This window comes from Notamacropus eugenii, chromosome 5, assembly GCF_028372415.1.
Source record: "Notamacropus eugenii isolate mMacEug1 chromosome 5, mMacEug1.pri_v2, whole genome shotgun sequence".
NCBI lineage: Eukaryota > Metazoa > Chordata > Mammalia > Diprotodontia > Macropodidae > Notamacropus > Notamacropus eugenii.
Window position 1 is genome coordinate 95,533,828 of NC_092876.1, and position 13,878 is coordinate 95,547,705.

General features: G+C 37.4%; 2 protein-coding genes across 7 annotated transcripts in view; both read right to left on the minus strand.

Moving 5' to 3' along the window:
• The window catches only part of LOC140504873 (NACHT, LRR and PYD domains-containing protein 3-like), a 396,422-nt gene that overhangs the window by 175,832 nt on the left and 206,712 nt on the right, over nt 1–13,878 (minus strand). The window lies entirely within an intron of this gene.
• Nucleotides 1–13,878, minus strand: part of LOC140504874 (NACHT, LRR and PYD domains-containing protein 12-like) — a 66,947-nt gene that overhangs the window by 9,778 nt on the left and 43,291 nt on the right. For all 5 annotated transcript variants that reach the window (XM_072610242.1, XM_072610245.1, XM_072610241.1 and 2 more), the window contains one exon: nt 3,955–4,125. In XM_072610242.1, coding sequence (XP_072466343.1) covers nt 3,955–4,125 — 171 coding nt within the window. The remainder of the gene's footprint in view (nt 1–3,954; nt 4,126–13,878) is intronic.

Sequence of the window (13,878 nt, forward strand, 5' to 3'; positions counted from 1 at the left end):
ACAAATATCTGCATTTTCAGAAAAGGAAAGAAAACAGGATCAGCAAATTTTTGCTAGTGAGCTTGACTTCATTTCCTGGAAAAAAATGATAAAATGTCTTATTAAATACATAGTTGGTGCAAATCCAAATGAGAAAGTGATGATCACAAAGTCAGCCAACAAGAATATTGTGAGGAAAAGTTATGCCAGACTAATTTAATGTCCTTTTTGAATTCATTGGTTGGTTGTTTTTCTGCATTCTCATAGAGGACCAAAATGACATCACCATGTTACAGTCAAGTTACAGTGTGTCCAACTGTGGCTGATCACAACAATACGAGTTCAGAATACACAACCACTGATCAGGCACAAATAGTCCATATTAATACTTGGGTATATTCTCTAAATTTGTACATTTTCCACTTCTTTTGAGTTATGTCCATTCTGCCTTCCTCATAGAGCATAGCACTTTCTCTGATGAGGGCATACCATGCTGGGTAGTCACATGCCAGTGTCTCCCATGTCACATAATCAATTTCAAAGTTCTTCAGAGAGACCGTGAGAGTATCATTACATTGCTTCTTCTGTGCACCATGTGAGTGCTTGTCCTTTGTGAGCTCTCCACAAAATAATCTTTGAGGCAAGTGTATGTTTGAAATTCTAAAAATGTGGCCAGCCCATTGGAGTTCTGCTATCTGCAGTAGAGTTAAAGTGCTTGTCAGTTTACGATGAGAAAGGACCCAAGTGTCTATTACCTTACCTTTCCATGTGATCATTAGAATCTTCTTAAAACAATTCAGATTGAAGCTACTCAGTTTCTTGGCATGGTGTTGGTACACTGTTCAGGTTTCACAAGCATACAACAATAAGGTCAGCAAAATAGCTCTGTAGACCTTCAGTTTGGTAGGTGGTCTAATAGCTCTTCACACTTTCCTTTGGAGCCTCCCAAAGACTGAGCTAGATCTGGCAATGCATGTGGCAACTTCATTATCAAAATGTACATTCTTGGAAAGTAGACTGCCAAGGTAAGTGAACTCATCCACAATATTCAGAACTGCTCCACTTGCTGTAACTGATGGTTCCACGTATGGATGGTGTGGTGCTGGTGGGTGGAGCACTTGTGTTTTCTTGGTCTTAATTGTTAGGTCAAAATTATCACAAGCTGCAGAGAACAGATCCACACTTTGTTGCATCTCAGTTTCAGAGGATGCATTGGACAATCAATTGTGAACAAGGAAATCAAGCAACAACTTTCCTTCCACTTTAGTCCTGGCCTGTAACCTTTTCAAGTTAAATAATTCAACATCAGTGGGGTAGCTGACCTTGATGCTGTGTTGGTCCTCATTGAGGGTGTCTGACAATATTGATGAAAATATGTTAAAAAGCGTGGGAGAAAGCACACATTCTTGCTTCACTCCTCTGGTAAATGTTAAAGCAGCAGAGTGTCCTCTGTTATCTAGCATGCAGGCAAGTATGCCACCATGAAATTGATGGAAAATACCGATGAGCTTCTCTCAGCAACAAATTTTGACATAATTTTCTGTAAGCCTTTATGACTGACAGTATCAAAGGCCTGGGTCAGATCAATGAAGATTGTGTACAGTCCTCTGTTCTACTCCTGGCATTTCTCTTCAAGTTGCCTCATAGCAAACATCATATCAACTGCTTCTTGACCCTTTCTGAAGCAACACTGGCTTCCTCATCATCAGATATATGACTATGTTCCAGGTGAAGGATCTGTCTGCTAAAGAGGACTCTGGCAAAAATCCTGCCAGCAATGACCAAGAGAGAAACTTTCTGTGATTGTCACAGGACAATATGTTTCCTTTACTTTTATATAGGTGGACAATGCAGGAGCCCTTGAACTCCTGGATGATAATGTCTTCTTGCCATATAACCCAGAACATTTCAGTCAGCAATGGACCCCATCACCACCTTGTAAATCTCAGCTGGAACAGAGTCATCACCAGGTGCTTTGCCACAGCAAAGGAGCCAAATGGCATTCAATACCTCTTCTTTAGTCAGATATTAGTCTAGAGAGGGACTGACCTCAACCTGAGGTAAATGGTCAATGTTTCCAGCATTGATTGATGATGGTCTGTTGAGAACACTATGGAAGTGTTCAGCCCATCTCTCCAGGATCAGCTCCTTATCACTAATCAATGTGACAATACCAGGTCAGGGTTACATAAGAAGACAATTTTTAGAACACCTTTTCTAGGCCCTTCCTCATATCAGCAGGTGAACCAGGTGATACTTAAAAGGCTGCTCAGACACCCTGGTGGGGGCAAGGAAGACAGGTTTGTCAAATCTCACTGCTACTCCTAATGAGATGATTACCCTATGGACTGGGCCACCTGTGTGCAGGATGGTAACTACAGCCCCCAGTGAATCTGAACCTCTTGCTTCATCATTTGGCTGTCATAGCAGAACTCTGAGATAGGGAAAAATGGTATAGGTGTTCTCTTCTGCTTCATGTTTAAGTTGGATTTAAGTGAGGCAAAGTTGTGTTAACTCACATTCTCTACAGTTACCACAATCCGTTACAGTACAGGAAAGAGTCAAGAAGACTGGTGATGGTTCAAGATGCAGTGAATGACCTTGGTGTCTCTGATGTTTAACTAAGTTCCAAGCTCTCCACAGCATCTGCTTCACCCATCTTCATGGCTATTGGAACAAATCATTCTCATCCACCCATTCCAACAGGGGAAGTCTTCATATATTTGGGGTAGAAACCTCCCCCAAAGGGTTTGAGAGCCCTTAGTTATCCTTGACCTGGTTTAGCCCATCTGCTGAAACAGTTTACTTGGATGTAGCCACCAGGCATGCTATTGCTCCTTGGAGACACAGGTGAGATCTAAGTGAATCCTATATCATGTTCTCATTTATTCTTTTTACAAGTCACTGATTTTTCTCTGTAACTGCTTAAGTCATGGTTGTATGTCTCTGAACTTAGGTCAGAGTATATATATATATATATATATATATATATATATATACCCATATATATATATATATGGGTAACAGACAGAATTGAGGGATTTCAGTGATATCTCCATGAATAAGTGGTTAAAGGAGATGAACAAAGAGGTCCCAAAAGAGAAATTGTAAACCTCAGAGAACGATCACATGAAAAACTGCTACAAATTGCTACTAAGAAAAATGCAGAATAAAACAAATCTGAGGCCAATTAGCAAAAAAGGAAACAGAAAATAAAAGAACATTTTAGACAAAAGATTTGTATTGTAAAATTTGGATGCAGTCAACAGGCTGCATTGTGGGACCTAGAGGTTCTCTCCACCCACCTACCCCCCAGTATAGGAGCTCTGACTTTGGTATCTTCTTCTGAGTTTGTGTTTTGATCTTCCATGTCACCAAAGTAACTTTCGAGAGTCAACTACTACTCACAGAGGTTGTTGGTCTTTGGTTCTGAAAGAGGACCATGACATCAAGGAGGTGAAGTCATCACATGCAGGTCAGTTGAACTGAAGTGAGGGAGAGATGGGCAAAGTCACCAATCTCACTTTCCCCTCCAGTTAACTGTAAGTAGGAGGACCTGACCCACTGGGACCCCACTAGCCAGCAGGGGAACACAGCTCCATCTTGCTTTCATGCATAGAGATGGGAAAGATAAAGGAAATTTGTATGGAAGAAGCAATTACAAAATATGGCAACTCATTTTATGTATGGGTGAAAAAGTGATGAATCAAGGATAACAGTGAAGTGTACATATATGTGAAAATTGGCTTTTACAGAGAAAGGTACTATTCCCTTAGCAAACCAACCTTTCCCTGTCAAGTTCCTCCTTAGGTTACAGTGAGAGGGAGAAGGGTGTAAGACTATGAATCATGAACCTGGATTAAGCAAACAGTTTTCATTCTCCATTTCCTTGGTTTGCACTGTTCTCTCTTCCTAGGGCATTCCTGTCCCTGATGCCAAACAGAACATCTTCCAAGGAAACATGTGGGAACTCACCTCAGTGTGCTTAACTTGCAGTTTGGGTTTCCCAAGGCTTCACAGAGAAGTTTTATTCCACTCTCCTCTAAGGAATTTAGACTCAGATCTAGGTCTTTCAGGCTTTTGTTGCAAATGAGAGCAGAGAAAAGATTCTGGGAATGTGTATGGGTAAGGTGACAATCCACCAACCTGTAGGAGCAAATATAATCAGGGGGGAGGTGGTCAATTCAATTTTCCAAAATTAATTCACTTCCTACCTTTCTCTAGGCCATGCTAAAAACAAGTCCACTTTATCATCTCCTTTTCTGTGGAATGAATGTAGTTTCTTTAAAAATGGTCAGTCTCTCCCAGAGAACAGCACTTTTAGACCTCAAATTATACTATAACGCAAGCATCATCAAAATATTTAGAAAATATAGAAAAGTATGACAACAAAAGAAGATTAAATAAGAAAGAATCAGAAAAAACTAAACTCAATAATTAGTCTTCAATAGACATGAGAATATAAATTATTCATGGAAGAACTCCCTACATAAAAAAAAATTGCTGGAAAAACTAGAAAGCATTTTGGCAGATGATAATTGGTTTGAGACCAACATATATAACATATACCATAACTACCTCAAAATGTATAAGTGACTTGAAGGTCATAATGTTAAAAAGAACAAGAACAAGAGGAAAAGAAGAAGGAGAAAGAGAATGAGGAAGACGAGGAGAATCAGATCAGAAAATGTAGACAATTATATACATGGGAGAATTCTTAAGGTACTGGCAACAACAAAAGACAAAATAGCTCATATCCATTCAATGCAATGGAAACGTTTTTCACATGAGTAGAATTAATGGTATGACAAGACAGGGAGACATTGGGAAAACCTTTTGTTTTGGTTTGAGTCTCTGATATGGGACACATGTCATTCATATACATATATATGTATGTATGTATATATATGTATACGGGGAAGACAGAATTATATGATTTCAGTCATTTCTCCATGAATAAATGGTAAAATTTGGAATCAGTCAAAAGGCTGGACTTAAGGACCTAGATGGCCACATGTGGCCTGAAGCACTCAGGTTCCCCACCCGTGGTATAGGAACTTTAACTTTGATATCTTCTTCTGAGTATGTGTTTTGATCTTCCTTGTCACCAAAGTGAATTTCTTTGCTCAGCTATTACTCAGAGGTTGTTTTTGGTCTTTGGTTCTCAAGAAAAACCAAAACATCAGAGAAGTGATGCCATGACATGCAAAGTGAATTGCACTGAACTGAGGAACGTACAAAGTTACTAATCTTACTTTCTCCTCCAGACCCATCTGTACGTAGGAGTAGGAGCTGGCCCACTAGGACCTAACTAGTCAGCTAGGAAACATAGATCCATCTTTCTTTCTCACATGCAGAGATGAGAAATACATAAAGGAGACAGTTCTGGAAGAATGAATTACAAGATATGGCAACTCATTTTATGTATGGGTTGAGAAAATGAGAAATCAAGGATAACAGTGAAGTTGCAAACCTGAGTAACTAGAAAGAAAGTATCCTCAAAAGAAAGAGGGAACTTAGGAATAGATGTGGTTTTTGTTGAAAAGAAAACCAGCTCATTTCAGACATGTTAAGTCTGACATGTTTGCAGGATGTCAAGGAACCAGTACTGAAAATACTTATTTAGGAGCCATGTACATGTATGTGAAAATTGGCTCTTATAAAGAAAGGCAGTATTCCCTTAGCAAACCAACCTTTTTGTCTCATCTTCCTCTTTAGGGCACACTAAGAGAAAGGTAAAAGGCTATGAACGCTGAACCAGGATTAGGTAAACAGTTTTCATACTCCACTTCCCTGGTTTGTGCTGCTCTCTCTTCCTAAGGCATTCCTGTGCCTGATCCCAAACAGAACATCATCCAAGGGAACATGGCAGAACTCACCTCAGTGTCTCTATCTTGCAGTTTTGATTTTCCAAGGCATTGCACAGAAGTCTTATTTCTGCCTCTACTAAGGCATTGTTTCTCAGATCTAGCTCTTTCAAGCTCTCATTGCTACTGAGAGCACAGAAGAGATTCTGGCAACATGTATGGTTAAGATGACATTCCATCAAACCATAGGAAAAAACATAACCAGGGAGGAAGAGGTCAATTCAATTATCAAAGATTAATTCATGTCCTATCTTTCCCTGGGCAACGCTAAAAACAAATCCATTTTATGATCACCATCCTTTGTTATCGCCTTTTCAGGGGAATGAATGTAGTTTCTTGTAAAATGGTCAAGCTCTTCTGATGGGGTGCTTGGGTGCATATGCTTGGACGCCAATTATAACATCACATTTCTCTTTCAAAATCACATTTCTCCCTAAGACACAGCCTGTCCTAGCAAAACTTCTATCTCTTTTCCTGCTACAGTAATCAGCTATCCCTATAGAATTTATTAGTTTGAAACAGCTGTGAACTGGCTGAACTGACTGTGTACTGGGTCATAAGAACATTTATTACTCCCTGATCAATCGTAAGGATCTAGAGTTAGATGTATGGATTCTCCCTTACATTTCTCTTGTCTAACAAGACGTTGATGAGAGAAGGCTGGTATTCCCTAATCAGTCCTGACCACTAGTTGACTTAGTGATGTTTCAGGACTAAAGCCACACCTCCCTGTGACTCCCTCCTTGGAATATTTCCAGATGAAGTCTGGGTAAAATACCTGTGCAGTAGATACCAAAAGTGCATGTTCCTTTAAGAATTAACCACTCCTTAATCTCTCCCTAATCCTGCCCTGAATCACCTAATTAGCTTATTTGGCAGATGTTTTACTATAGAATGTTATAAATAAGTTTTACTTGTACCCCAATCACATTGCAGGTTCCCTAAGGGCTCTTGCCTGCTGAAAAGCATAACAAATCTTTACCTTGACCTCAACAATGCTTGAATCTGTCAGTCATTACAGGTGACCTTCCCCTGTACTCCAACTTTTCCTCAGGGTGAGGGGGTCTAATCCCACCCCCTTTCCAGCCCTCATCACTTCCAGAGAACAAGAGTTTTAAATCTCAAATTATACTATCACCCAAGAATCATCAAAACGATTTAGTATTTATCCAAGAAACAGAAAAGTGTAACAACAGAGCAGATTAAATAAGAATCAAACTCAACAATTAGTCCTCAGTCAACATGAGAACATAAATTACTCGTGGAAGAACTCGCTACATTAAAAAAAATGGCTGAAAAAAACTGGAAAGCATTTTGGCAGAAATTAATTACTTTTAGACCAACATTTACAACATATGCCATAAACAGTTCAAAATGTACATGTGACCTGAAGGTCATAATGTCAAAAAGAACAAGAAGAATAACTATAATAAAAAGTCCAAGAACAAGAATAAAAACAAAAAGTAGAACAAAAATAAGAACAAGAAGAAGAAGAAGAAGAAGAAGAAGAAGAAGAAGAAGAGGGGGAAGAGGAGAAAGAAGAAGAGGAAGAAGATAAAGAAGACAACCAGATCAGAAACCTTATGAATAACGATGACATTACCGATGTCTATGATAACTATGAATAGGTGAGAATTCTTAGTGGCAATAACAAGAACAAAATACCTCATATGCATTACATGAAACTAAGCAGTTTTTTGCATGAACAGAATTAATGACATAATAAGAAGGTGAGACGGTGGAAAAATGTTTTGTTTTCTTTTGGCTTTTTTGGCAGCAAATGGCTAATGTGGGACAAATATCCAAAATATATATAGGGAACACACTGAATTACGTGATTCAAGTCTTTGCTCAGTGAATAAGTGGTCAAAGGAGATGAACAAAGAGCTCTCAAAAGAGAGATTGCAAACCTCCAACAACCATATGAGGGACCGCTACAAATTGCTACTGATAAGAAAAAGGAGGAGTGAAACAACTGAGCAAATTAGGAAAAATGACAAAAGATAGGAAAAGCCAGTGCTGGGAAATTGTGGAAAGATAGGCTTATTAAAGCTTTATTGAGGGATGTGGTATGACTGCTATGGAAAGTCAATTTGGAATTATGTTAACAAATGACTAAAATATCTATACCCATGGGCCCAGAGAACCATTGCTAGTTACATGTAAGCAGGACATCAAAGACAGAAATGAAGGTCACTGAAGTATTATTTTAAATGCAGAGAAGGGAAGAGAAGGAAGTTTACAGGGAAGCATATACAAGCAAGACAATTTCAAAGTAACATGTTGAATTTATTATAGACTTTTAAGGAAAAAAGAAAATTGTACAGTATAAAGATGTGAAATATTATATATAATAGTTCATCTGCTTTACTTCATGCATGGAAATATTTTCTATTTTTGGTGTTCATTAAAGTTAGATAAAAATATCTAAAATTAGTAAAATATAACATGACTTTATAAGAGGGAGAAAAGGAATTATAGGAATATAATAGCAAATACATGTTATATAAAGGCAAAAATGAAAAAAATAAATTATAAATGACAAATAAAATACATTTTTTCAAAGTTACTGCTCATTCCCCTCCATTCTGATCTAATTTCCTGGCCTGGCTTTTGTCAAACACATAAATGCAGGAAAAAAAATAATCAGATTAATTGTAATTAACCTTTTCTTTTAATAAAGAATATTGGAGAAACACATCAGGGATAAATTCCACTTCTGCCTTTTAGCTAATAATGTTCAAGATTTTTTGCATTTGACTAAGAAAGCACTGCGAGTATGTATATATTCACAATTCATGTGTGTAGATATCTGAAGAAAGAATCTGAAGTTTAGACAATAGGGTAAGAAGTAAGAAGTGGCTGGAAGTCAAATTACATGTAAGACTTTCTCACGCCAAAAAAAAATGAGGTTAGGCCTCACTGACAATAAGCTCTAGATGGAACCTACAAGTGGAACATCACAACCTGAGGCAACATCATAAATAAATTACAACATTATGTTGAATACTGAGAAAATCTGAGTAAAATTCAGAAAAAGGCAAGAAAAACTCTGGAAAGCTAAAGCATCACTCAAGACCCCAAGGATTTGAGTCCTCCATATTCACAAGAAGCACCGCTACTAGGCATTTTGCCCTGGTTGTACCCAGATAAATTAACAATGTAAGTTCAACATAAAGTGACAGAGAAATGATGATCTCAGTTCAAGGAAACATGGAGAGAAGGGGTGAAATTTCCCGTGATCTAGAGAGTCTATCAACAAGATCTAAGTGGCAGCTACAGAGCAATAAGATGTAGGATGCCTATGGTTCCAGTGGAGGAGGAGAAGACCTAGGAGAATACCTTACTATTTCCCAGGTTAAAAGAAAAATATGAACTGTACCTTGGAGGAAGGGAAAAAGTCCATCACATGAAAGACAAAGAAGATAAAGGGCCTGAAGAGGAAGTCACAAATCCTGACCTCTGACATCAAGTCGAAGGGTGGAGAGTGAAAAAAACCTGAGAAAAAGAATGAAAAGGAAAGAGGGCTGATAACACTTTGCACCATAAAGCAAAGCTTTGCAGGATCAACTGATGTTCAAAGGTTATCACTTTGGCAAATGTACGGTGAATAGACTACAGAGGAAAAAGCATAAGAGCAGACCATTTAAGAGTCTATTGCAACAATCCAGGTAAGAGGTGAAGAGAGCCTATAGTAGGATGGTGGCCAGGAGAGGAGAAAAAGAAGAATGGAAAAGATCCAAAGAAAAGGGCCTTAGAATGGGAAGGATAAAACAATGGAGAACAGAACCAAAAAGCAAGATAATACAACAGCTTGCAAGAGTACCTATCCTCAATGAGTTTATTATATGAGGCCCAGACAATCCATATTCAAATGCAATGAAATGTTTGTAGATAATATGACGGAATAGACAATTAAAAATAGACAAAACTAAACAAAGCTTTTTTTGCATAAAATAAATGACTGCAACTAGAATGAGACAAAAAGCTGTCAGCTAGGGAAAAGTTATTTGCGTCATCTTTCTCTGATAAAGGTCTCATAGTCAATTTATCAAGACACCCTGTAAGACCATCTAATGTTAATAAGAGTTAAAGATCTTCCCTGCCCATTAATAGGCCTCAGGTACCTTTTGTTAATTTTTCATGAGGCATTGGGTCACCTTAGGGTTGTACCCTCAGGCTCTGAAAAGTGTATGCGTTCTCTGAGATGAGCTTTTGCTTTCTTGCTCACTCATGGGAAGACAGTTCATGTGGTTTAGCCAGATGAGACTATGGGTAGCCATTAAGGTGCCCCCCAGCTATGAACACCCAGATGTTGATGCTTCTGTCTTTCATAACTATGCGTGTATGTAATGGTGAGACAGTTGGAAGCCCTGTCTGTTGGTCTTTATTTCTCTACTTGCATTTTCTCTGTTGGTAAATGTAATTAAAGTAGATTGTTGCCCCATTTTAAATTGCTTTCCTTAGAAAAGCAGATCTAAAAATCTGTGACAGCAAGTCATACTGGATGTGTCAGGATCCTTGCTGAAACAGAAAATAAGTTGCAGAACAGGGACTGATCTGTACTGGCAGAAGGATGTTCCACCAAGAATTCATTATACCAGTGGAATCAGAGATGTGGTCTTAAAGTAGGGAATTTTTTTTAAAGAGAAAAAGCTTACAAGCCTTCCCCTAATAGAGAAGACAAAGGATGTGAATAAGCTGTTTTCAGAAGACATCAAATAATCAACAATAACACTAAAAACTGGTCCAAATCACTAAGAGAAATGCAAACTGAAACACATCTGAGCTTCACTTACATCCAGAAAACTGGCAAAGATATTAAAAAATATAAATGATCAATGATAGAAAGAATGTGGAAAACCATGTATACAAACATACCTTTGGGATGCCTATGAATTAATTAGTCTACCTCTTCTGGAAAAAAAAAATTAAAATAATGTCCCCCAAAATCGATAAACTCACCATTTGACCCAGTGACCTCTCAATAGAAAGCACATATTATAATGATATCAATGAAAAAGAATGGTAATATAAAACAAAATATTAATGTAGAATTCTTTCATGGCAAAAAACTAGAAGAACAATGGCTACCATTAATTAAGGAACAGCTCAACAATTTTTAGTAGGTGAATGTAATGGAATATTATGGCACTGCAAGAAACTAAGAATATGCCGATGATTTGGGGAAGATGGTGGAATAGGTCAGAAAACATGAGGCTCTTCAAATTTCCTCCAGAAAAAAGAGAGAACATAACCCCAGAGTTAATGTACAGCAGCGGAAATAAACAAAATCAGGATAATGCTGTCCTCCAAAGGTAATGTGAGAAGACCCTAAGAAAGACTCAACCTCTTGTGGTATATAGGTTTGGTGTGAGTGAAGTGCAAACATCTCCAGGTCCACTCCATTGAATCAGCAAACAACAAAACCCTGGGGACAGCTGGGCTGGGAAGCAGCCTCAGTCTCAGAAACTTTCATCTCACAGTGTGGAGACAGCAGACTGAGCAGAAGACTGAAGGACCTTTCTCTACTGAGTGATGCAAATCATATCTATGCTGACCTGATGTGGTCCTGTGCTGGAGCTAGTTCCATGCTGTGATTTTTGTCCCATATTGCTACTTCAGGGGAGAAGAAGCTAGCATACCCCTGCTGAATGTAGTAGCAGAGGGGCAGAGACTTTGCTGGTCGTGGGCACTTGGAGCACAACAGAGACCCTGGTTTCGGTTCCAGGGAATAGAGGAAAGATATACTTTGCAGCCACTAGGGGGAGAAAATAAACAAGTGTATTTGTGGGACAAAGAGGCTGGGGGTCCCAGATGTGGTTTAAGGACGGAGAGGAGTGTCCAAAGATGCCCCCCCTTACAGAGTTCAGAAAAAAAACAGCAAGAAGGACCTAAGGACTGGGCATCATTCCACACACCTGGGGACTAAAACTAAATATCAGTAATAAGCTGCTAAAAATAAAACTAGAGAAAATCAAAATATCAGTAAGCAAAGGAGAAAAAAGCTAACCATACATATCTACTATGGGGAGAGAGAAGATCTGAGTTCATGTTCAGAAGATAGTGGAGACTGAGAAAATCACTTCTTTTTCAACAAGAAACATCAAGTGGTTAGAAGCCAAAAAAAAGAGGACTTGAAAGAACTATAAAAGGACTTTAAGAATCAAGTAAGAATTCAAAGAAAAATTAGAGAACAAAAGAGTAATCCAAGAAACTTATAAAAAGAAAGTGAAGCAAAAGGAAATATAACATCAAAAATTTAATGAAGAAAATAATGCCTTGAAAACTAAAAGGGATCAAGGGGAAGCTAATGATGTTATAAGAAACCAAAAACATAATAAAAGAAAATCAGAAGAAGAAAAAAGAAAAGAGAATGTGATACATCTCATCACAAAAACAAGTGATTTGAAGAACACATAGAGGAGAAATAATATGAGAATAGTCTGACCACCTGAAAGATATATTAAAAAAAATCTTGATACAATTTTACAAGAAATTATTAAGGAAAATTTCCCTTAAGTTCTAGAACAAGAAGGTAAAACAAAAATAGGGGGAAAAAATTCACCTATTACCACCTAAAAGATCCCTGGAGAAAAACTTACAGGAATACAATAGCCAAGTTTCAAAGTCTCTAGGTTAAGAAAAATATATTATAAGCAACAAGAAAAAAATTTTAAAATCATGAAACTACAATCAGAATTGCACAATAAATAGAAGCTACTGTGTTGAAGAATTGTAGGTTTCAGAATACTATACTTTGTAGGGTAAGAATAACTGGGATTACATCCAAGGATAACTTACCCAGTAGTTAAGTAAAATCCTAAATGGAAAAAAAAATATTGATATTGAACAAATTGAAATCTTTTCAGGTATGTGACAAAAAGATCAGAACTTAATGAAATATTCAACAGATGAGATCCAAGAGAAATTTAAGGTAAACATAACAACCAATTATAAGGGACTCAGTAAATTCAAACTACTTCTTATATGTCAAAATGTTAGTAGTACTCATGATGTTCATCATTATTTGCATAGTTTGAAAGAAAGACTTGGGCTGAGATGGGTATGATGGGGTGATTCTAAAACAATAAAAGTGCATAGAGAGAGATTAAAAGGGAGCAATTCTCTCATACAAATCAGGCATCAAAGGAACAACTGATAAAGAAGAAGCAAGTGAGGGAAGAAGGCTAGTAGTGCTGAAACCTTACTCTTATTGGAAATGGTTTAAATTGGAAACCACATATACATCTAGAAGGCCATAAAGTCTTCTAAATTTAGAAAGCAATAATAGGGGAAGGGAATAAGATAAGGGAAGGATTTTTAGAAGAGTGTATAGATTAAGAATTAGGAGGGGGTATAATGAAGAATCTTTTAGAAAGACTAAGGCAGAGGGTGGGGGCAGAGGATAAGGAAGGGACTCTTAGAAGGGTAGATTAGGGAACTGGAGCACAAGGTACAGGTGGAAATAAATTAGTATAATGAGGAGGGATAGGGTAAATAGGATGAGAAGAATATTGAGGAAAAAAATAGGATGGAGAGAAATACACCACAAATTAATTATAATTGAATGTGAATAGAATGAATATACCCATAAAATGGAAACAGTAGAATGGATTAAAAATCTGAATTCAACAATATGTTGCTTTCAGGAAACACAATAAAAAAAAGTAATGAACAAACGGAGATAAAATAAAAGTCTAGAGCAGAATGTATTATGTAAAAAAAGTGGGGATTCTAATCATGATCTCACACTAAATTAAAGCCAAAATAGTTTGAATTAAAAGACAATAGGATGACTACATGATGTGTCAAAAATATTATTCAATATTGTTTTAGATCACTTCAAATGTTTACACTGTGTAAAGTACCTGATATTATACCTACCACAACAGACGTAGGAACTACATGAACAAAAATGTAAATCATTCATCATACAAATGGAGACATATTTCAATAATTGCAGAAATATTGATTATTTATGAGTGCATAAAGCCAATATCATTTTTAAATGGCAATTTTACCTGGTCAG